This window comes from Tenrec ecaudatus, chromosome 6 (assembly GCF_050624435.1).
Source record: "Tenrec ecaudatus isolate mTenEca1 chromosome 6, mTenEca1.hap1, whole genome shotgun sequence".
Classification (NCBI taxonomy): Eukaryota; Metazoa; Chordata; class Mammalia; order Afrosoricida; family Tenrecidae; genus Tenrec; species Tenrec ecaudatus.
Genome location: NC_134535.1, coordinates 51,848,742 through 51,874,653, shown reverse-complemented (window position 1 = coordinate 51,874,653; position 25,912 = coordinate 51,848,742). Strand labels below are relative to the sequence as shown.

At 39.6% G+C, this 25,912-nt stretch overlaps 1 protein-coding gene across 9 annotated transcripts in view; it reads left to right on the top strand.

The window, feature by feature from the left end:
• The window catches only part of NAV3 (neuron navigator 3), a 924,907-nt gene that overhangs the window by 518,879 nt on the left and 380,116 nt on the right, over positions 1–25,912 (top strand). For 6 of the 9 annotated variants that reach the window (XM_075551247.1, XM_075551246.1, XM_075551242.1 and 3 more), the window contains exon 1: positions 2,650–2,985. The exons of 1 other annotated variant lie outside the window; for it this stretch is intronic. In XM_075551247.1, coding sequence (XP_075407362.1) covers positions 2,743–2,985 — 243 coding nt within the window. In that variant the 5' untranslated portion in view covers positions 2,650–2,742. Of the gene's footprint in view, positions 1–2,648; positions 2,986–25,912 lie in introns of those variants that run through there. 2 more of the 9 variants (XM_075551243.1, XM_075551240.1) reach the window with 2 other exon arrangements.

The window sequence follows — 25,912 nt, the reverse complement described above, 5'->3', positions numbered from 1 at the left end:
TCCCCTGTCCTTATTAAGGAATTGCTGACATGTCTACTTAAAAGACAGAGTTCTGGGCTGACCTGCTTAAACTTGGGTGGTCCAGATTATCTTGTGAGGTGGCAATTATTATTTTTGCCTGTGATTTGTTCCAAAAGTTGCACAGGTCTTGAATGGTCTTCAAACCTTTTTCTTTTTTAATCACAAGTCTTGTCTTATGCACACCATTGTGTTCGCACCGTGAGGATTAAACCTAGTTGCTTGTAACACTGATTGTGACTCAGGACAACCTCTTGTACATCTATGTAGAACTGTGCTCCACATGCAAGAGGATGCTTTCAATGGCTGAATTTGGGAAGCAAATCAGTAGACATTTCTTCCTAGGTACCTCTAGGGAAGCGGTTCTCAAACTGTGGATCACAACCCCTTTGGGGTTATGATTGGCTACTGTTATGAATCATAACAGTAGCCAAATTACAGTTATGAAGTAGCAACAAAAATAATTTTATGGTTGGGGTGGGGGTCACCGCAACATGAGGAACTACATTAAAGGGAGGGTCGGGGCATTAGGAAGGTTGAGAACCACTGCTCTAAGGGATCTTGAACATTCAACCATTGAGTTAGCAGCCTAGAGTTTAACTGTTGGCCTCACCCAAGGCTTTATATGAGGCTTACAAAGTATATACCGATATCTTGTTGTGGAAGCTAAATCTTATTTCAGGAGCATGAACACTGCCAGTTCTATTTTATAGTCTCTAAAAGGGACTAGGTTGTGCCAAATGGGCTTTAAATCCCAAAGTAATTAGCTTCTTGCTCAGAGCGATCAAATCCTCTCTTCGTCAGTACTAGTGATGCCGCCGTCCTTATTATCTCGATGGACAAAGCTCACTTGGTTTTTTCAAAAGCCTGCAGATTTCTAATTTGCTGTATCAGCAACAATATATAAATTTAACTTTAGTTAGTGCCTGTTTTATGTTCAATTTAGTCCATCTTAACTAAAACGATATAGTGATTTATGTAGCTGGGAATACTACCAAAGAAAATAATTTCTTTACTATCGAGAGACATTTTCCATAATAATGGTCACAATGTCGGCAATGATCGCACTTAGTGAGGGTATACTAAGTAGCCACTTTTTCACTTGCATTATTTCTAATCATTAGGCTATTTTTATGACACTAACATGTATTTTTTTAAAAGGGAATAAAACCGGAGTAAATATATCTGTGCTTAATAGAAATGTCCAACAGAAATATGAGGGAAGTGAAATTCACCGAGTTCTCCTTGGAAATTGAACCTGAACCTTAACACGATGGCATAAAAAATATTTTTACCAAATGATGGAAAGGACTTTGGTAAATGTTATCTAAGCACATATATTTGCATGGCAATTAGGAATGCATATTAGATGTTTTCCTTAAAATGCACCTTTTGCAAAAGGCACTCTCCTGCTCTCATAGGAAACAGAATGTGGTAAGATTAGAACAAAATCATCTTAAGTAATGCAAGCAACATGGTTCCTAGTCACTGAGTACATCTTTCTGTGTTTCTTAAAGTTTAGGGTATAAAGGTGGGTTTCATGATCTTGAATTATAATGTCACTTTAAATTATTTGGTTATTTTGAAAGGGACTTTGATTACTCTACTTTCCAGCTGCCTGCCAGTGATCAATTTACTCTTTGTCCCCAAGTCTTTGTTATCCTTCCTATAAAGTGGGGGAAATAGCTGGCACCACAGAATGCACATTGGAATGATGATAAAGTACCTAGCCCAGATATAGTTATGCCATGCTTTCTACACAAATATTTAATGTGAAACTGTTCATTATTTTTATCTCTATCACATTTAGAAACACCAGTTGTGCGTGGTGGATGCTCATTCTGCATCTGGGATGTTTTCGTAACCTCAGCAGGCATGGTCTGCTGAGTGATTTAGCAGCCTTAGCTAGTTGCACCACAGCGTGAACTTAACCTGATTTCATGGGATGAAACAGAGAATGAACACCGTGGCTCTCGGCTGTCATTAATGGAAGATAGCTGGAAATCAGACAAACAGCTTCATTGCTGAGATTGTTTCCGGGCCAAAAGTTCTTCCAACAGCTGTTTGTTTTGGCCATTAATTGTGTCCATTTTTTTTACTTTCTTGCTTTACTTTTTTTTTTCATGGCTAGAGGAAAATAAGATTTTCTTTAAAAAAAGAATGCAGGCTGGTTATTTCTGAAGTCAGGAAGAACTGGTGTCCTCCTACTATTGTGGTCTTTGGGCTGCTTTGACAGTTGGGCTGAAAGGCTTTTCCTTTTGTTTTCCTTCTGTTTCACTGGGAGCCTGGGAGAGGGAGAAGCCAGTGCAGGACTAGGAGATCTGAGATCCTAGGGAAGGCACTTCTTAGCAGTTTACTGTTACAGGAGGGGAGAGAGAGAGAGAGAGAGAAAGAGAGAGAGAGAGAGAGAGAGAGAGAGAGAGAGAGAGAGAGAGAGAGAGAGAGAGAGAGAGAGAGAGAGAGAGAGAGAGAGAGATTATATGAATTCAAGGCAGCAACCGAGAAGAGATACTTCAGTAAGGATGAAAGGAAGTTTTGCCTTTCCTGAAAGAAGCTGTATTAGGGTTTAGGGGTGGGAGGGTATCTTTTTTCTTTTCTTTTTTTAAATGAAGTTGACTGCTAGTTTTGTTTAAAGTATTTGTTCTGGAAAACTAAAGTTGGAGTCTACCAGACTGAGGTTAGAAGCATTTTCTTTGGCAGCAAAAAGATACTTTCATAGAAGCAATGCCTGTTCTTGGGGTTGCCTCAAAACTCAGGCAGCCAGCTGTTGGGTCAAAGCCTGTTCATCCAGCTCTTCTGATACCGAATCTTGGCGCTACTGGGTCACAGCACTGTTCTTCAAGACCCCTGGAACTTACTGAACCAGATTGCTCCATGCTTTCTTGTCAACTCACATTAAAATCAACCTGTGAATTTGGAGAGAAGAAATCCTTCCTAGGAAAAGCCAAGGAGGCAGAAGACAGTAAGGTTGGTGGCTGAAGGTTACCTGCAGCTTGTATGTCTATAATCCACATTTCTTTGTAGCTGGAACATAAAGCATGCTGTGAGATGAGGATTGGTAGAGGGATACCAGGGTGCAAAAGTAAGTAACGTGAGTGGCTGAAGAAAAAAGAGACTATTTAGTCTATATAAAACTGCATGGTTTCTTGTTCTTGTACAAGTTGTGAACAAAATTCTTTGAATATGTCTGTTGTAATCAGTTGGTACTATTTCTTAATGAAGTGCCCACTAATTCCTAGGCATTGTTCTATTGTTGATAAACATAGGGAGTCGCAGATGTGAAAGGAGGTCCTTATTTTTCATGTATATTACAGTGTATATGAAGGTTTCCTTATAGTATCGTGTAGATATGCCATTACATTCTCATGGGTATCATTCACACTTTAAACAATCTTGGTTTAAATATTGTTTTCCCTAGATGACTTAATTCATTGCCCTGGGAAGGCAAGTGAAATATCCTTTTTCTAAATACTGCACATCTGTCTGAAGTCTCACTTTCAAATGGTGACCTGGCTGTTTTCTTTATGATTGATGTCTTTTTCACTCATTTACTTTATCATATTTTGTGAGCAGCTAAGTCAAAGCTTCTGGTTTCTAACTCGTCCTAGACTAGCTTGTGGTCCAGTATTAGCACGCTCTTGCAGTTGTTGACCTTCTTGGGAGTTTGTCTGTACCTTGATGAACATCACAATTTAGTGCAGTATTAACACTAAAATCACCATGCACACTTCTGACTTCATAGAAAGTGTTTTGATTTTACTTTTCTGCCAAGTCTAACTCATATGTGTGTGTGTGGATAATGAATTCAAAATGTTAAAAAGTATATTTTGATATTTTAGCAAACTTTTGAAAAACGCATACATTCACACAATGTATTTACTCATATAGAAATCCACTCTGCAAATAAAATGGGAGCTGATTCTTTTGCCTGATATCCCAGCCTTCTCTGTCTCTATCTGCTCAAACCTATAAGGTGCATCCCCTTGTAACCTTCTCCACAATGTCTTTGCCAGCCACCTATTTCCTCCTTTTTTCTTGTATGCTTCGGTGTTTGTAGAAATATTTAGAATCACCTTGTGCATTATTATATATTTTAAATATCTAGATACTTTTGATACTCTATTGGTGATTTATGCTGGCAAGGCAATAAATCTAAACATGAAACTAATTCTTTGCTCTGCCCTTAATCCTATCTTTGTGCATTATGATTTTATAGAAATCGAATAAATCAATATATAGATGAGTGCATACAATGAATGAATAAGTAAATAATCAGCCTAAGAGACATTTACTTAAGGTAGTCAATCTCTTTGGACCATTTAATCTGTGAAACAAGAAATTTAGAGGATGGATTTAGCTGGATTATTCCTTTTCTGTTTTAGAAAAGCCTTGCTCTAGTTAAGAGAATTAGTTAGAATAAATATTAATTATAAACTTATATTTCACATTCTATTGTGACAATGCACAGTAGGAATGGATAAATTATCAAGAACAAGGGTGAAATGTTAACTTTATAGCTATAAGTAAAACTAGTGTTGATGTAATTCTTTTTTAATATTCTTTGCATTCCCAATGGGCATTTGCATTAGCTGAAATGATAGAGAAACCCATAGTAGCTATGGCTATTGCCTTTGTAGGGTTAGCCAAATTTCTGCTTCTCAAAATGGCTTGGCCTAAGACTGGACTACTCTGAGTCCTGTTTTCATTAGAATGTTGGAAAATTGCCTTGATTGCACACATATTAATCATATATTATATGACAGTAAGAGCATACAGGAAGGAAGCAATGCTGTGCTTTGGGGAATATTTATTTACCAGGATATTTATCAGATTAAAACTTTTCAGTTAAATGATAGAATGCCTCATCAACATTTGGGGACATTTCAAGAAGTTCAAAGGAGTTTATGTTGAAATTTTTGTAAACTCTGAAAAGCACAAATCTTAAGAAAATAACAACAATAATTAATAAGATGGTTGTATCAGAGAAAAACTGGCTTGGCTCAAATAGTACAAAAATGAAGGCTTTGAGTTGATTCTGACGCCCGGTGAGTGAGTCTGCGTAGGGTTTCTGAGACTACAAATTTGTGGGAGCAGCTAGAGACTCAACTAAAGCACAGAGCAGCAGTGAGCCGCGCAGCGCCTCACCCACAGGACCACTTGGGATCATTTAATGTATGGAGATATTCATACCAGTTCATTATTTGTCAGAAATTGAAATTTTCACTTTTGTTATCTCTTGACTTTATCCTCTTCTTGAGCATTTCCATGACTAACATCTATGTTTCAGAACCTTTTACAATTGTTATAAATTATTGCAATAAATCTAAATTAGTTGCCTTTTCTCCTATGACTTTACATTGGCACCTTTCCAACACTTTTTTTATCCTGTTTATTCAAAAAATCTTACTACCTGAGATAGTTAAAGTTTATTGTGCCAACCTGGCTGATAAACATGTGGGATTAATTTAAGGGCAGAGGGATAAATGACTTGGTGAGCCTCGCCTTTCTAGTTCTCAGGTCTCTTGCTTTCTAATGGCTGGACCAGGGTGCAGCTGTCCTAGCCAGTTCCCTGCTTCAGCTGGCAAGGCTCACTTCCCTCAAGACATCCCTGAGGAGAAGCCACATGGACCTACCCCGGTGCAGCTCTGGGTGCTGGAGCAGCTGTGTGGAGTCCCCTGCCAGTGCTGAGATGTTTACAAACTGTGGGAATCACCTAATCTGGTATAAATTTAAGGATTAAGAGAGTAGGGGTGGAGTCTAGGCTGTCAATCTGGAGATAGCCAATGAGACTTCTGTGGGCATGGCCTTCTCCTGAGAATTCTGGGAAATCTGGTACTTCCTCCTTGGAGGTGGAAGACATCTTTTTCTCTCTGCTACTCCTGAGGAGACATTGCAGAAGATAAGCCACATGGATGCAACCAGACCTCTGATGCCCGAGAAGCCACAGAGAGACCCCTGCCAGTACTGAGATGCTTACAACACCACTGGACCCAAAGACTTTCTACCCACTGGCTTGTGATCGTCCTGCATTTGACTTCATCACATGTGCTTCGTGAGTCTGAAGAGGACTTTATAAATTGGTATCCAACATATGAGCTAATATCAAACTTATGGCCTTGGACTGAATTGGGTTGGAATGTTTTCTCAATGTTCAATTCCTCTTTTATATAAAACTCTTTCTTATACACATATGCATGTCCATGCATTTGTTCCTCCAGAGTACGCAGACTAACACACACACACTCACTGATTCAGCTTTCCACCTGTTGTCGGGTTCATTGCATGTGTTTTGTGAGATGGAAGAGGATTTGGTGGATTGGTGTCAGACTTATGGGTTAATATTGGACTTGTGGGTTTGGCCAGCGCTGGTTTGGGATGTTTTCTTAATGTGCACTTAACCTTTATATAAAACTCTGCCTTACACATATGAGTTTCTGTGGATTTGTTTATCTAAGGTACCCACCCAGGCTAATACACTACCTTTCAAATTCTTCAAACAGACCTTCCAGTCACTCATTTATTGTCATTTCCTCATTTTGTCCTCTCTTCTAAATGAGCTTCCTCATCTCTCATAACCCTATCAAGCTCCCCTAGCCACGATGTGTTCTGTCTGCACAACCAGTTTTCCAGACTGCTCACATTGTGCGGTGGATCCAGTCGCAGTGTGTAATGGGCAGGCAGCAATAACTTCAGACTCTATCTCACATACATTTGGAAGTTCCATTGCAATATCTTAAGTATTTAAAATTTCCCTGGCAGTATTTAAATTTTTAATTGAATATCTTATGTGTTGAACTTTTCCCTGAAAATATTTAATTTAAAAATTACTTAATCTCTTACTAATTTTTTTCTTACTACTCATGAATTTACTGTTTATTCTCATGTGGTTATAATTTTCCATTCTAGTTGCACATTCTTCTAATTGAGAGGCAGCATCATTTTGTCTCAGAATCTTTACTTAGAATCTGAAGATTAAAATACAGCCATTGGCCTATCTTCATGCCATCCAAAACAAACCAGAGAACAGGAAAACAAAGACTCTGATAAGAGAGCTACAGAACTGTCTTCAGGTACCACAGCCTCCTCTACCTTGGGACCAGATGGCTTAGAAGACACCACTACCGATTGTTCTAATCAGGCCCAGTACCAATGGATTGTAATATAATGAGGGAAAGGTGGAGCCGAACTTGAAATAATTTAAAAATTCTGACCTACTGGAGTGGTTGAGAATTGAAGAGCTTTATAACCCTTGCTTGGGCAGGACAGAGGGACCATGTGACTGAAAAACTTAAGACTAGAAAAAAAACATGCCTTCCAGCATATTTGAAAAGAGATCTGCAGACAAAATTACTGTATCCTTAACCTTTTGTAATCTGCTGTACTACTACCATGACTACGACTACTACTGTTAATAAGTTGATTCTAACTCATCGTCACCCTGGAGGGAAAAGTAGAGCCGTTCCTTTGGGCCTCCGAGGCTATAAATATTTCTGTTGAGGATTGGTTTGCTAGGGGTCAGAACCAACTAGCTGACACCTACCGACAGCAACAAGTCTTTCTGGCGCACAAAGCTTGTCTTTCTCTTGTACAACAGCTGCTGACATTGTAGTGAGCAGTGCAGCCTGTAACTCCTAATCCTAACAGTGCTCTTCTCACCTGTAAGCTTCCCTAATAAGTTACACAACCATGAATCATGTCCGTGAATTTTATGCGGCCATTGAAACTCATTGGTGAAGCTCAGAGAATAAGTGTAGTATGAGGGGAAAGGTTGGTATCGGAGTAGGATGCAGATGGGCAGAGGTTGGAGGTTTATCTCATAGGAATTCGCCTTTGGAACTTAGGGAGCTGGATTCTCTTTCTCCCTTTAGTAGCTGGAGGAGGCCAGATGTTCTGTGTACACTCGAGTATAAGCCTACCTGAAAATCAGATGTAACTTCCACATCATTTCTTCAGTTCCCTTTTGAACCTCAATACTTTTTCCTTCCTCATTTTTATTTTCATATCCCTTAAATATCACTGACACTGTGAATGAGAATCTTCTTCTGGACCGTGGGGAGGACCATGGTTTAGGAGAATGTGCATAGGGGATCCAGTTTTCTAGAGGGAATATCTTTAGGCCTCTGGTAGTGTGGTGTGTTAGACTGTTAACCTTATGGTTCTTAACTACCAGCCACTCCATGGAAGTGGTAGCATTTATATATGTGGCTGTTGATGGGCATTTTATTTTCCTATGCCAAGAGAAGGACGGTTCCTTACTATTTTGTTCACATAGTGTTGTCACTACCATTTGAATGCAGAAGGCTCTCGAAAGCATTCGTCAACTTGAATATGTATAAAAGACATCAATATAAATATGAACAAGAAAATATATTTTTGGATAACAAATGGGAAAAGGCTATTCTTTATGTAAGTTTTTTGATAGTTTGGTTTATTGGACTGATAAAATTGTGATACAGAAGAAAATAAACAAACAGGAAGGGGTTGCATACACGCATGCCCAGTGAGCTTACTATTGTAACTGGAGAAAACTGTCTATAGAAAGATTTTGAGTTAACTATAAATTATAAACTTCATGGGATAGTGTGGACATCTCTCATAAAAATTACTCTGGAAATGATATTTTGGAGAAATCAGAATAGAGTTAAACTGTAATTGAAGAAGACATGATTCTTATTGGGGACAAATACTTTACTATGTGCATTTTATGCTCCACCTAATCCTCCAAATGGATTTATGCATAAATATTCAATGCATAAATCCCAGTTTTACAGCTGAGGAAACCGAGGTTTACAGAGTTTAAATTACTTGCCAATATCTCAATGTTGGAGTATGGTAGAATGAGAATGCAAGCTAAAAGTCTTATTTTAGAAGAATGTACTCTATATTTCCACTTCTGCTGAGGTGGATGGAGATGATGGGGAGGAAGGGGCAGGAGGGTCATAGACTTACTGTAGACACTCAAATATAAGCAAACCCGAATATCAGCCGAGGCACATATTTTTACCACAAAACTGCATTAAACCCATGCTGAAAAACACAAGTATATATGGTAGTTAGTTTATTTCTATATAGAATAGTAGTGTTTGTTTTAAATATTAACTTAGCAGCACTAGTGAATTGCAAACCAATCATTGATTACACCAGAGTCTGGAATTATCAGAATACAATGAAGTGGACCCCTGGTTTCTGTCGAGGTGTTTGAGTCATGGAAATGAACAAAAGGAATGCGGCAACAGGAGTATTGCAGCAGATGTCAGGAGAGTAGATAACTTGCTCAGGCTCCCAGCTGTTTCCTCCTCGGAGGAGCCGCCTGATTCCAGAGGACTGTGGCCACTCCTGTTGGCTGGCTCACATGGCAGCAATTCCACTGCTGGGGAAGCCTACAGCTGCGTAGGTCAGGACACAGGTCCCTAGATGATTCTGTCTTCCTTGCCTGGTTCTGCTTCGCATGCACATTTAGTTATTTGTATTGAAAGAAGCACAGTTGCTTATTTTGTCTAGTTACCATTCATACTTCAAGATTTACCATTAAGATATTATCTTCACGTTAGTGGTGTTTACTTTATGGGTTTCCATGTTCTGAACAATGTTTTTCTTGTTGTTGTTGTTCGTTTGTTTTTTATTTTTGTAATGCTTGAACTTTAAACTTTAACATTTTCTCTCCTGGCAAACAGCTTTGCTTTTTAATGCTGTGCATTTTGTTGCTTTTTGAGTCGTAGTTTGTAGAAGTGTGACTATATAACAGGGTTTTGAACCAGTTAAGTACTGGCTGACACAGATAAATTGGGATGGCCCACACTTGTAAAATGTGGGGCTAATGAAATGATAACCAGCATTGAAAAAAATTACAGGCCCAAGTCCAGGAATGGAAGACTTGGAAACAGGTTAGTGAGCCCTCTCCGGAGCCTGATGTGGGAGGCTGGATTAGTGCCAGGACTATGAAAGAGACACACATTCTAACAGTGCACTTGGCCTCGGCCACCATCTGGGACCCAATCACCGCTGTTTCCCTTGTGCTGGTCAGGGGAATTGTTTACTTTGCAAATGGCATGCTGTCCTTTTATTGCTGAGAGAGAAATTAAGTTTCGAACAGCAATTAAAACCTATTATTCTCTGTTACAGTTCTCTCACATCTTACAAATTCGGGTTAGTTCTGGTGTTACTTTGTCTGCTATGACTGAACTGGAAGAGCCGGTTCAAAACCATGTAATATTATACTATTCCTCTTTATTTTACTGTGCGTTTTACATAGAAGAATTGCTTTGTAAGATTTTTGCTGTCTAGGTTCCTGTTTTTACGCTGAAAGTATTAAAAATCAGTTGGCTAGTTATATGTGGTTAACTACTGATAAGGTCTAGAATGCCAGCTATTGTAATAAACAGGCATGTGTCACTCTGAAAGTCTGCAAGAGTAGGTAAGAACATTACCCAAGGAGAGGGGAGCTGGGATGAGATGGACTTGTGGTCATGAGAACATAGGTATTGAAGAGGACACTGAGAGTTAGAACATTTTCTATAGAAGACGGGTGTGAGAAGGACTGCTAAGTATCAGAATGATATGCTTAAGTCTATAGTTTAGAAAGTTGATAATAAAGTGTAAGATCAAGAGATCACTTAAAAGGTGGTGGTGTGATGTCAGGTCCCTGAGGGTCAACAGAAGGAAGTGCCTCTTGGCCCTAGAACTACCTGCTTCTTACTCAAATACCTAGCAAATACTCTTGGCCCCAGAAATACCTGCCTCTTACTCAAATACCTAGCAGATACTCACCTGGCATTGTGCTGGAGCCTCAGCGTGTGGCCTCTGTGTTTGGCCATCTCCTGAGGGTCTTGTCTTCTCCCACTGGCCTTCCATTTTACCAAGCCTGATGTTAAAAAATGCAGATGAGATGGAGTGTGGGCTGAAAAATCAAGCAGCAGATCAATGGGAAAAAAGGTTAAATATAGAATTTGAGCCTGTAGCCATTTGAATTTTCTAATTGATTATTCATAGCCCATAAAACTCTGTAAGTTCAAAGGATATACATGTTTTTCTTCACAAGGAAATGTATAATACTTTGTGAACTTGGTAGCAAGCAGTGTATAAAACTAATGACATTTGCTGGCAATTTCTGAGTACCCACATTTGATAGATGCATTTCTGCGTTTCTCTATTTCAGAGTTGACTTAATGGCAGTGAAATCCCCCCGCCCCCATTTTTTACTTTTCCAATTAAACAGATGTGTAAACTGAGCTCCAGAGAGATGTGGGGGTAGAACTAGAATTCCACTTCAGGTCTACTTGAATCTATTGTCCTAGGTCCTTCATCTTTTCTCTGTTTCCCTGGTGCCAATGCAAAAGCCACAGTCCAAAGTCAATGTTTTTCTTTTCTCTGTTTATGGGCACTGAGTTTCGCAACAAGAGAACAAGTAACATGCAAACAACAGCAGAAATTGTGGATTCTTTCGAAGAATTAATTTGTGGCAAATTTTGTTATGAACTTTTCCTAGTCTGCCAGACCCTACTTTGTGCTTCACAAAATATTTTCCTTTGGATTCCTATTCACAGGGGCCAGGAGAAAAATTAAATATCTGGGCACAGTTCCCTTCCTGGTTATATGACAAGACTTCCTCATGGTACCAGATGAGAAGGGAGGGTGTGGTGAAAAAGCTCATCATTTATTTAGTAAAGTAATTAAGTCTGTATACATTTTTTAAAGCACAAAAACAAAAACAAAGGGATATCTGTTCTGTTTGTCACTGTTTGATGTTGACTCTTCTCCTAATGGGGTAAACACATTCACTATTTTTTCTCTTTTTTCCTAGCCGTTTTATTGGCAAGTAATTTACAAATCCTGTAATTCAGTAGTTCACTCATATCATGGAGAATTATACAATGACCTCCACATCCATTTTAGAGCTTTCCCCCTCCCCAAAGCTAAATCACCTTTGAGGTGACTTTTGCAATCACCGTCCATTCTAGTGCTGTCTCCCGCTCCTGTCTTCATTAGTTACTCCTGAGATTCCCTTTCCCCCTTCTCTTCCCCCATGCCCTATATCCCCTTGTCTCTCTAATTAAAATAATTCATCCTCTCCTCCTGTGTTTCGCAGCTGGGAATCAAACAGAAAACAATAACAAACAAAATCACGCTAAGGTGGTAAGGGTAGAGACATAACAGTATACAGACAAAAATACTAATATGCATAAGAAGGAAAAGACCCCCAACAATAATCAAAAGCCAGGGAAAATTTCATGTCATGGAACCAGTAATAAGGTACTTGCACCTAGAAGAAATTCAGATTGTGCCTTTAGGGTGGTCGCCTGGCCAAGTGACCAGTTCGATCCAGCATCATCAATCTTACAATGGTCTCTGCCTGAATGTAAGGCAGCTTGTGTCTGACCAGATACTCTGCAGATGGCTTGGGGTCTCTCGCCATCCCATGTCCTTCCATCGATCGGGTGCTTATAACTTCTGCTCTGATGCTTTGCTCTTGACCATGATCGAGTTTTGTAGATGTCTTCTTTGAATTACACAAGCTGGTGACCTTCACTATTTTCTATAGTGAAATGTGTTACAGTAATGATAAAGAATCAAAGGAATCCTAGTGGCACAGCCAATTAAGCACTGTACTACTTGCTAACCACAGGTCAGTACTTCAAAATGACAAAGTATGATAGTTTGTGCTTTTCTTAAAAAAAAAAAAAAGATCCCCCCCTCTCAGTGGTTTAATATAGTAGGAATCTTTTTTCACAAGTGTAACCATCCCAGACAGTAAAGGTTTGACAAATTATAGCTTGCAGGTCAAATCCGACCCATGGCCAGTTTATATATAAAGTTTAATGGGACACCCTCATGACTGTTTGATTATGTATTGTCTGTAGATGCTTCTCTTTGCAGTAATGGCAGAGGTAAATGATCACGACAGAACTTATATTACCCACAGCTCCAAAAATGTTTACTGGATAGTAGCTTACAGGAAAAAAAAATTGCAGATATCAGTGTATGGTAACACAGAAACCCAGAAACTTCCACCGGGCTTGTTATTTCAGTCAGGTGTCAGCGAAAGAGGGTGAATTGAAAATGAATTGAAATGCTAAGTGCTGTTTTCCAGATTGTCAGTAAACATCAGTTGTCCTGAACTACAGGGGTGTGTCTCTAAAAGTAAATCAATGACTAAGGGAGGACTGTGATTTTACACAAGTAATTGCACACAAAGAACCTACAGATCTTATAGTTTAGTACAGATTAGCTTTTGGCTTTTTAAAGTAGACCTTAAAATGCCCAGGTTGTTCTCCTGTGACTTAACCATGCGTTCTACATCTGATATTTTGCTTAGCGCTTTGAATTTCTTCTGTTCAAGCCTGCTAATGTAAACCTTTATCTCTGAAGATAAAGCTCCTTAGACCCTGACCTCTGGCTTCAACTTGCTGTAGATTCCAGCCCTTTTGTTTTTAACATTCTTGGCATTGTTAATTAAAGCTAGATTCAAAGGCCAAAGCCAGGCCTGAATTCAAATTCTGGAAGTTAAGCCTAAAGAATCCAGGTGGACCAAGGCATCTCCATGGGAAGAAGGCATTCACTGACTTGTAACTGCTGCCAAAGAGTGGTGTTTCAGTGTGGGAGGAAGTCCTCACTCTCTGGGCCTGGAAAGCCAGTGTTGCTCCTGTGAGCATGTTGCAGACTTGGGACAGACAGAATGCTGATGCGGAGGCGTCATTGTAATTTTCACCAGAAGTATTGACAAAAGTAAAACACCTTTTATATTTAGATATATAGGGTAGTTCATAGGCCAGCCACTATTCAAGTGTAAGATGAATTTCAAAAAGACCTTGTTGTTTGATGTCCTGTGTACTGAACTCTACCTACATTTCTACTTTTCTTTGACTGTATTTACCACTTAATTTTAGTTGAGCTCAATTTTAATGGTTAAATGCTTAAAGATTATTATGTTTTTCTCTTTATTTCCTCTGGATGGTTAAATTTCTAGTGTAATCTTGCTCTACCCTTTTGGGGGAAAAAATTGATTTTCTACATAGTGTGATGATTTTTCCCAGAAATTTTAATTATTATTATTATTTTGACCCATATTTTAAAAATTCTGTTAGCCCATTTGTTTTTTAGGCTTTGTTCCACATTTCCTTTCTTTCAAACCATCTGCTTTTAATAGCTGTTTCTTCCTTCCTTTGGCTGGCTTTTGGGTGTTCACACTTATTTGTTGCCTTTTTCCTTTGAACACAAGGTTTGACATCCCCAATAATATGTTTTCTCAGCAGTTTTCCTCTAATTCTGGCTTAAGAAAAAAAAAACCAAAGTAGATAGGGTTTCTGTGACCGTAAAGCCTTACAAGAGTAGCTGATTCATCTTTCTTCTGGGAGTAACTGTGAGGCTTGAACTGTTTATCTTGCCCTGTAGCAGCCAATGCCAAACTCCAAGCATCACCAGGACACCTAAATTCTGGCAATGATGCTGTCTCACAAAGGTAGAGCCTTGCATTTAGTACTTCTAAGCCCATAGCATGGATCCTAGGTAGCTTATCCTGTCAATAGTTCATCGAGTAAGTCTGTCTGCCTCTGAATGTTACTGGGTACCGGGTCACGTGCAAGGCAATGAGGGTGCCTGTGTGTGTAAGTCAAGCAACATTAGAGACTTTAAACTCAGAGCCATCTAGTTAATTGCAACTCACTGGGACCCTTCAGGACAATATAGTACTTCACCTGTGTTCTTCTGAGCTTGTAACTCTGTGAGTAGAAAGCCTCATCTTCCTCCCAGGAAGCAGCTGGTGGTTTCAAATTGCTGAAGTTGTAGTTAGCAACCTGACATGTAACCCATTACACTACCTGGGCTCTGCTGATCACCATGAGGGTGAATTCATTTGCAGGCATTAATACACATTTCTTAAGAATACCAGATGTAGAAAAATACAGACCAGGGGAAGTATTTTTCAACATCTGATATTCCTAAGAAACACATATGCAGGTTTGGAAATGTACATTCCCTCATGGTAAAATTTCAGACAAACAGTAGACAGGTCGGGACGGGAAACAGGTCTGTAAGGTGTTAGGCACATCTCAGAACACCCAGTCAGTATAGATCAGAATGGCAGCATTTACCCATGGGCATAGTTCTGAGGGCTAGGAAAGGAGGACGAGTGGAAACAAACAAATAAAACAATGAGGATGGTGATAAGTGACGTTTTAGGGACTGCATCCAGTGATGAAACAAAATGTGTGTAAATTACTTAGTGACAAATTCACCTGCTCTGTAGACCTCACCCAATCTACAATCAGAGTTTAAGAAAAAAAGAAAGAAATGTATATCCATCGTCTGGGTAACATTAAATTCGCATTTCACATTACTCGGGAGCAGCAAAGCTGGTGCCCACAAGATCAGAACGGGCTGCAGCCGAGTCAGTGGTTGCTCCCAGTAGGACAAAGGAACGTGTCCTCAGGGCTGGAGACAAGGCCCAGAGAAGGCTTTGCCTTAGGCTGTCAGGAGCTTTGCTTTAGGCTGAAAGGATATGTATTGGTGTTCAACCAGCAAGCCACACCCGGATGCCCATATATCTTAGATACTGGCCATATCCCAGAGGAAGCTTCCCCTACAACTGATTGATAAATCTCATCCTCGAGGTGATTATATCATATCTCTATGTGAAAGATAGATACACCATTCAGGAACTGCCAAGTTCCATCACAACTGCAAAACTACATCAACATATAATTGCTAAACCACTGAACATCCTAGATAGCCAAGATGATACATGACCTTAACCAACACAACTGGACAACCTGGCATGTATTCCAGAAGAGAGACTTCACATCGCATATTTCGTGGTTGAATTGTAACCCGTTGAGGCTGACCCAGAGCTATTGTACCCTGTTGTTGCTGAACAAACCCCTTGGTGTATGAGTTCTGTGTGCCTTTTGTGAACTGTTACAGAACCCAGAACAAAAGTAGGCAGTCCCTTGGGAGGGATGGCTACTGTCAGAACTGATCGAGACATTGGGTGTTGAAGGTGTCTCTAACGTCTGCTTCATGAGAGTCAGCTTCGTGCCGAATCTGGCCATTTTTCTCCCTGAAATGAGACGCGTTCTGTGAGCAGTACCACCGCCCCGCTGTTGTTAGGTGCCATCACCAACTCTTACTTAGCGAGCCTGTGCACCCCAGAACTAAGCCCTGCCTTTCCTGCGCCATCCTCTGAGTCAGTCCGTCCCTTAAGGACGGTCCTCTTTGTGTGACAGCCTTCTCCAGGGACTGTTCCGGTCCTTCCTCCAGTCCCGATGCTGCACTCTGCATATAGCCCAGCTTCGGAAGCAGCAAGCCACGTGGAAGAAGCACACCAGCCGGTGTGATCTCGAGGTGTCGACGGGATCAGCTATCAGGCATTAGATGACCCCAAACAAAAAATATATTGATGCAAATGATGGGGGTCAGAGTGGAGACCCAGAGCCTATCTGTAGACAGTTGGACATTCCCTCACAGAAAGGTCCCAAAGAAAGCACAAGACAGCCAGGGTGCAGCATGGCACTGACAGAACACACATTCCTCTAGTTCTTTAATGTTCCCCCCCATCCCCCGCCACTATCATGACCCCAGTTCTACCTTACAAATCTGGCTAGACCAGAGCATGTACACTCGTACAGGTAGGAGCTGTGAACATGTGGAATACAGGACAGATAAACCCCTCAGGACCAGTAGCGGGAATAGCAATACCATGAGGGTAGGGGGAAGATGGGAAACAGGGAATTGACTATAATGATCGATGAATAACTCACCCACCCTACAGGGATAAGTGACAGAAATGTGGACAAAGGGAGAGAGTGGACGGTGTAAGATATGAAAATAATAATTTATAATTATAAGGGGGTCCACGAGGTGGAAGGAGAGGGGAGGGAGGGGGAAAGAGGAGCTGAAATCAAGGGCTCAAGCAGAGAGAAAATGTTGAAAATGATGATGGCAATGTATGTACAAATGTGCTTGACACAACTGATGTATGGATTATTATCAGAGCTGTAAGAGCCCCCAATAAAATGATCTATTAATTAAAAACCAATAATCCAGCTTCTCTGATTGACCAACTACTATCCCTAGAAGACCATTTTTAAGAAATATATAGAAACTTTCTTTTTCTTTAAAAATTAATTTAAACATTATTAATTTTATTGGGGGCCTCTTAAAATTCATATAACAATTCTATCATTAAATTGTATCAAGCACATTTGTACATATGTTGCCATCAATACTTCCAAAACATTTTCTTTCTACTTGAGCTCTTGGTATCAGCTCCTCCTTTTTCCTCTCCCTCCCCCACCCTGCCACCCTTGTGACTCCTTGATCAATTATATATTATTATTGTTATTTTTTTATCTTGCACTGTAGGAAGGGGGAGAAAGGGGGAGCCCATCTCAAGGTTGTATCTATAGCCCACCTCCCAGGGGGACGAATAACAGAAATGTGGGTGAAGGGAGACAATGAGAAACCTTTCCATGAAGTTTTGAATATCATTTGATCATTTAAACCAAACTCAGCACCTTTGAGTCGATTCCAAATCATAGTGGCCTCATAGGAAAGGGTAGAACTGTGGGTCTCTGGGACATGCCTCTTTGAGGGAGTAGAAAGCCTGTCTCCCACTTGAAGAGCAACTGCTGGTTCTAAGTACTAACTGTACCATTGTCAGTCCAATGCATAACCTCTACAGCATCAGGGTCCTTTAAAAATGTTTATTAATTTTTTCCTTTCTTTAAGTTTAAATTATTATTATTTTTATCCCACCATGTTTAACTAATGGGAGCCTTGGTGATATAGTGATTACGTGTTGGGCTGTAATCTCACGGTGGACGGTTCGAAAGCACTGGCAGCTCTGTGGGAGAAAGACTGGGCTCTCTGTCCCTGTGAACACTGATAAGAGGAGACACCCACACGGGTCTTCATGAGTCAGCATGGACTCCATGGCAGGGAGTTTGGCTTTTTGGATGTTTAAGTTTGATAAGGCTGATTCTTTAAATATATAAATATAGTTAACATTATCTTTAACATTTGGGTGCACTTCAAAACACACTTTAAAGATTATTGACCTTGGAGTCAGGCCCCTGGTTCTGACTAAATCCACCTTGAGAAGGTAGACGAGTGGCACACTTGAACTCCCTTGAAAGGAGAAAAGCAGCCCTGACCATCGTGGACAAAGTGGCAGAACCTTTCTAGAACAGTGAGTGTCCTGCGGTAAAAACGTTCTGTTTTGATTAAGATTGTGTTTCTCCCTTTACTGATGGTCTCTATGAAATTTCAGTGCCAAGAGGCTCATTTGGTAGAACTTCATCATTTTCTTTCCTTTGCATAATAAACTGACCTGAGAGATTTAGATTTAGTGAGGATGTTATATTTTGGCAGGTAATTCTAACAGAAAAAAATCTATCTACTTAATAAGGATAAATGAGAATAGATGCATAATTACATGTCAGATGAAGAAATAAACTGTAACTCACAGTGACCACCGTCCAGCATGTTTCAGAATTATATTGGTTTTAAACTGAAAGTGTCTTGTTCTGAGAATCTTTCAGTTCTGGCCAAACTAGGTGCATTAGTCAAAAACTCACTAACCATGAATCAAAACAGACTATCTATTAAAAAACTAATAAAAATTTACAGATTTTGCTTTTGGTTATACTTTTTTGTCTAGTTGTCTATGTTTCATATATTTCCTAGTAGCTTAAAATAGATTTAACATTAATCAATTAAAAAAAAATATAAGCTTCATTGATCAAGGCTGGCTCAGATTTAATAGAATATGCTTTTATTGTAACAGTAGTTGTTCATTGAATAACACTTGTATTTAAAAGATGACTTTTTAAAACAGTATTCACAGCATCTACTCACGAATCATATAGCTTTACATCTTAGCTATTATTGACCTTTAATATTCTTGTATCTCTTTTTATAAAAAAGGCTTAGAATTTTCAATAAAACAATTTTATCTTAGTTAGAGAACTAATCAGGTAATTTCTAACAGACATCTTATTGGTCGTGAATTAAATATCATATCGTGTTGCGATTTTGCAATGTCTTTGGGTGTTTTGTTTTTCTTTTGCAACTTCCTTAGGAGACTACACACAAAGATGAGAGCTTTCCTTTTGCTTCAACAGCGCCCTTGTGCTCCTCTAGGCAGACAGGATGCAGTCTGGAGGCAGGGCCACGCTCCCAACAATAGCCCATTGACAGGGTGTTTGGGAAGTGCAAAAAGGAAGAGAGCATCTGTCTACATGCAGAGTGAGCAGAGCTCTTGATATGTGAGAATCATAGATTTCCAAAAGATGGTTTTAAGGTCACTCTGTCTTTTTCTATTTTTATTACTTAAAGGAGGTTGCCTTCAAGATAACAGATATTTCACATTCAAGAGAAAAAATAACAAAATAGATTGTCTATCCCAGGTAGATCACTAAAGCCTTCAGGCATTGTAGGATATTTTGATTATACATAATCCATGTGATTCTAGCTGAGAGAATGAAAAGGTAGGACAATAACATCCGCCTGAGGGCGACACTGCAGATGACACAGAGAGCAAGAAGTCCTTTGAAGCAGGTCATTAGAGAGGGGTCTATATGTTAACTTGGCCAACAAGTCACTTTCCATAAAGTAATGGGAAAATAAGATGTTGCATGTACTACGGCTAATGACACACACTGGTATATTTCTTCAGCATAGTTGAGCAAATAATAATTACATTTTATTAAAGTTCACATTTTAAGGATTAGCAGAACATGCCACCCCCATAGTCATTCTGCTTTGTATGCAGCTTCTTTCTCTTCCATAAGACAGTTCCCAAATTTGCCACTCCACATCAATGTTGGCTTGTAGGAACATGTCTAATTGTTGCCATTGATGTTAAATTGAGATGCAAGTTAGCCTGGGCCCTGGTGTCTTCTTTGTCTTATTTTTTCTTCTCTTCAAATGTTGTGTATCTCCTGTTCTGATTTCTTACCACCTGGATCCATTTGTGGATGTGTTGCTGTTCTCCAAGAATCTGGCAGTGGGAACTTCCTGTTGTGCAGCATGCTTTGAGTTACAGGATATCTGTAAAACCACAACATGAATAGTCAGAATAGCAAAGACAGCTTCGTAATGAATCGAGTAAAACTTCAGAGGCCATTCCTTAGCCAAGAGAAAGTGCTACAAAGAGCCGATACACTTTAGGATGAGTAAGACGTAGTCAAGGTGTGGGACTTTTACTCTCCACAAAAAGCAACACTTGGATTTCCTAGCAGTGCATTTATGTAATGACTGTGGTTTCTTTTGGTAAACAGTGTCTCAGACAGGGAGGAAGAAGGAACCAACTGGATGGTGTAACTCTATAAATAGAAACAGCCATGTTAAAATAACAAGACTGCACTGAGCTGTCTTTAGATTGTGCCAGTAAGCACTGAATGAATGTAAGATCTGTCTTGCAGGAGTAACCCCACAGGTTTGTCCAAGAATGCTTAACGGGAAAACTCAAGGCCAAATTCTGAACTTCCTTCCATTGTACTTGAAGTTCATGAGTCCAAATGAATCAAAACCCTTTCTCTAGTGGAAGGAGATCAGGTTGGAGATATACAGGAACTTCCTTCTTTACTATAAATATTGAATAATGAACATATGCCAATTTTAAGATCACACATAATTTACTAAATATTTAGAGCAATTTATCCTGGCAATGGCACAAAGGATAAATGGATATCTACTTTGTTATCTGTTGAAAATGATTCATATTACATTTCATATAGTTTTTGAAATATTAGATCATGTAAATCCCATTGATATTCTATATTTTAGAGCATACGGTGCAGGTAAATGGAGAGCAATTTATTTCTTTTTCTTGACAGCAATTTCTTTAATAAAGACGAAAAAATCAGTGATTCTATTCAAATTTTATAGATACTCCAAAACAGAGATTGTGTTGTGTTTGCCAGTTGTAAAGGGTCACAGAATAGAGATTTTGAATTTTTCATGGGTGAATATATAATCATAATGCATTCTTTAGTTTTTGTGGATGTAAAGGTAATGCCAGTCCTTTCTAGATACTATGATTAGGCTTTGAGCTCAATTCCCCCTGCCATTTTTTGTAGACTCTTCATATTTACAATTAATCTTCTTGAGCTTGTCTATGATTTTAGCATGTATTCAAGGGTCTCCCCAATCGGATCAAAACCAAACATTCTCGTTTAAACTTTTACTTTAAGAAGAGGCCTCATCAAAGAAAAAAAAACCATTTCATTGTGATGAGAGGGAGTGTACAGTGGAGACCCAAAGCCCATCTGTAGGCAACTGGACATCCCTTACAGAAGGGTTGCGGGGAGGAGACGAGCCAGTCAGCATACTGAATATATAGCACTGATGAAACATACAACTTTCTTCTAGTTCTTTAATGTTCCCCCACCCCCTCCCCCCACTATCATGATCCCAATTCTACCTTAGAAATCTGGCTATATCAGAGGATAAACACTGGTATAGATAACAGCTAGAAACACAGGGAATCCAGGACAGATAAACTCCTCAGGACCAATAATGAGAGTAGAGATACCAGGAGGGTAAGAGGAGGTGGGGTAGATAGAGGGAACTGATCACAATGATCTACATATAACCCCTCTCCCTGAGGGATAGGCAACAGAAAAGTTGGTGAAGGAAGACATCGGGCAGTGTAAGACATGAAAAAAAATTTATAAATTAATAAGGGTTTTGGAGGGAGGGAGGGTGAAAATGAGGAGCTGATATCAAAGGCTCACGTAGAAAGAAAATGTTTTGAGTATGATGATGGCAACAAATGTACAAGTGCGCTTGACACAATGGATGTATGTATGGATTGTGATGAGTTGACGAGCCCCCAATAAAGTGATTAAAAAATATCACAATGGTGATCGAGTTGCAATTTTATAATATTACCAAAACAGTACATGTACTACAGAGCTTTTAATGAGACCATAACTTACAATAATTTCATAAAATAAATAATTACCAATAAAAAAGAAGAGGCCTCATAGCTGATTGATTTCAAGTTCTTGGAGGTTATTCCCATCATATTTTGAAAATACTAGAGATGGAAAAATATTTGTTGAATAAAGGATTTATAAATCATTTTTGTACATTATTTCATTCAACTCATGTCTTGTCTAGCCTGATATCTATGTTATGTTTCTAAACTAGTGTCTTACGTCTTATTCATGATTGCGTAGAAGCAAATATTGGCTCCAAGAGGTCTGGGCTTCCATGATCTGAGGTCAAAACACAACCCTACATATAGTTCTTAATTGCTTCTTTATTCTACTTTGTTCAAAGGTTATGATGCTGAGTGAAATTAGTCAATAACAAAAGGACAAATATTGGATGAGGTCAGTTGTTACAAGGAAAAAGCCCTTCAAAGTCTCAGTTCAAAAAACAGACTGTGGAGGTGACTGAGAGAGGGAGGGAAGATGAAGCAACAGACTCAGGTTGGCCGGGATTAACCTGCATGCGAGGGCATTTAATAATCCATATGAGGGAGAACAGAAATCAAAGGGAGGGGACAGTAAGCTACTGGGGATGGAGGGAGGCTGGTTGACATGCAACTTAAACTCTTGAACCCAAAATTGACAGTTGGACATAAAACTCCTATCTATTTCACAATAAAATATAGCTATTCAGTGATCTCACAGATTTCCACACTGTTCGCTTCAGTTTATATTTAAAGTGAAAAGAAAAATGAAGAATTGACTCTCGCTTGTGTGTCTGTTTTGTATATGGACAAGATCTGTCACTGCTACGTCTTATCAAGCCAGTTCTGACTCGCGGTGACCCTCTTGTACAATAGAAGGAAATGCTGCCCAGTCTTGCCGGTCCTCGCAATTTTTCTTGTGACAACCACTGTGTCAATCATGCCCGTGGAGGGTCATCCTCTTTTTCTGCTGACTCTATACAAAATTAATACGTCGTGAATTTAAAAAAGACCATTTCAAAATATAATGAATATTAATATAGTAAATATAAAAAGACTATTTCACAAGCTATATCAAATTTTAAAGTAAATGTTAACTTCTTTTCCCATTCCCAAGTGCACAGTTTGTTGATTACTATAACTCGGGTTAAAAACATAAAGAAAATATATTTACAACTAGAACCAATAAGAAACATTATGAACTAAATGAAGAAAATCTTCAAGCTGTGAAGGATGTCACTTTACGTGGATTCGCAGGCCATGGACATGGAAGTAGCAATCGAGGATTCTAATGGTGTTTGTCTTTGGCATATCTGCAGCAAAAGAGTGCGTTCAAGTTTTAAAGGCAAAAAATGTCCATTTGATGACTAAGTTGTGCCTGCCAGGAGGCTCTTGTGATGGGTGGTTATGCAGGGGACTGCTAATCGCAAGGTAAGCAGTCTGAAACCGCCAGCTACGCTTCAGGAGAGCTGATGGCAGTGAGGTAGAAGACTCTCAGTAGATAATAAATGATGTAGATTGGGGAAGTATGGATGCATTTAAATTACCACATTGGAGAGAAAGATCGTAATTACAATGTATTTCTAGAAACAACCCATCTGTGCGCCTGAAAAGCAGGAATAGAGAGGCTTACACAGCTTGGCATGCTATCAGGACAGACCACTCTGGAGAGAGACATCCTGATAAGGTAGATGTCAGCAATATTCGTTCAACACTGGGCTCGAACAGAACAGTTAGGAAGAGTGACAGGACCAGGCGGTGGTACAGTGTTGCCATGAGTTGAATTAAACTCAACTTACCCAACAATAACAACAACAGAAAACACATAGCAGTTTTTTTTTCTGAGAGCATCCATTGATATTAACTGCTAGTTTTTTAGGAGAGTTTAACCATTACCCCACCATCTAAGTGTATTCATAGCTGGTGCTAAGATAGCATCGGTGTCTCCACAGCCCTTGGTTTCTTTATCAGTTAGAAAGTAACCCGTGATCATTCTGATGTAAGTTGCCTTTGAGTTGGTTCTGACTCATGGCGGCCTTATGTATGAGGTCACTATTACTCAGACAGAACAAAACAAAATTGTGCGAGTGTGATAGGAAGGTTTATTGTGCCAATCTGGCAATGGGAACATGTGGGATTAAGAAGGTCACAGTTTGATTGGAGGGCAAAGAGATAAATGGCTCGGCGAGCGAGCCCTGGCTGTCTTACCTTCTCTCTGGTGATCGGAACGGTGTGTGGTTGCCTTAGCTAGTTCTCGGCCTCAACTTGCGAGCTATACTAGCTGGGAGACACACAACCTACAGCTTGAGGTTCCTTCGAGACCTGCTTTGTGGCATGCTCGTGTATATTTCCTTTGAGCTAGAGACTGTCGGACCCTGTCATCTGGCTGACTGTTGGTGACCCACCCTGCTGTTTGCTGCCTGTGGCCAGACTGCCTGCATTGCTTTAAGGAAGACACAGCTGTCTGCTTCCTTGACCTTGGATGCAGCAGCCCTCGTGAGCTGGAGGACTTCCAGTATATTAACTGTTTCAAGGCAGTGAGTTGAAACCGAGCCCTCTGTACTGCTGTGTGGACTAATTTGCTGTTCTATTCCTCCGTGCTGTAGATATCTATCCATATACATACACAATCATAAGTGTCCTGGTTTTGTTTTTCTAGGGAACCCTGTCTTAACACAGCTAGGTCTGTATCATTGTCATGAGAGTTCGTGTGTTTGAGGCTCTTGTTACTTCTGTTGACTCATCTAATTTAGAGTGTCCTTCATTGTTGGGGGACCTTTATTTTATGAAACGGGATGTCTTTTTTAAGTCATCGGCCTTTTTGGTAGCATGTCTAAAGTGAAAGATTCATCGTCTACCTACGATCACTGTTAAGTGATATTCTAGTTGAATTGCTTCTAAGACTTCGGTGACTCAATTGCTACTTTGGCAGACTGTAAAATACTCATTTTTTGCCAACACTACAATTTTGATGCATCAGTTATTCCTCGGTTTCACTCTATTCAGTAATAAAGTCAACACTTTCCTGCCAGGGTGAATTTATGGGTGTTATTAAAGTTTTCCTTGTCTAGAGTGATGAATGCTTGGATTCCTCTAATTTATCATCATTCCTTTATGGTGCAGTAAATTCAGCCAATCCATTGCAACGTACAGGGTTTACTTGACAGTATTGAAGACTATATCTATCTATGGCTAAACATTTATACATGGTTTCTTAGATATACCGAAAAGGACTTCCTGTGAGTTTCTTTGTATATTCTATATTATATATAAGATATCTTATTGTTTTCAAATCTTCACCCCTGATTGCAGGGTATTAATGAGGATGTAAGCAACATAAATTACACCGGCGAACACAAATTTTGGTCCTTCGCATGTTAGATTTGTGCCTGGCTATCTGTGCCCGGTGATTCAAAACCTGGCACCAGTTTTCTCCGTCAGCTCTAGTTTTTGAGATTCGGAACATATGCCATCTCTCACTTGTCACTCTGCTCACCCATAAAAACTTAGGAAATGTTAATGCAGTGTTAAGTATCCTGAGATAGAGGTGCACCTTGGTGTTATTTCAAGTAGTTTGTGTTGTACTAAATATTTAGATCAAGTTACTCTTCACATGGTGTCCTTTGATCCAAAGATATATTTCAATGACATGAACTTGGAATTTTCCCCAAGTATCACTTCATCTTTATTGGCAAATGAACAGTAGGCAGTTCTAATGTGCCATGTTAAAAGGAAATAAGGGAAACTGGACAACAGATAAGGAGGCCCGACATTGTAGTGGGCTATGCATTTGGCTGCTCACCACAAGCCAGCTAATCAAGCCCACCAGCCACTTTGTAAGGAATAAAAAGGATGCTTTCTGCTCCCATAAAGATCTACAGCCCCAGAAACCCACCAGAGTCTCACTCTGCTCTTTGTGGTTATTAGGAGGGGTAATGAACTGACTTGTAGTTTAGTTTGGTACAGTAAACAGTGACT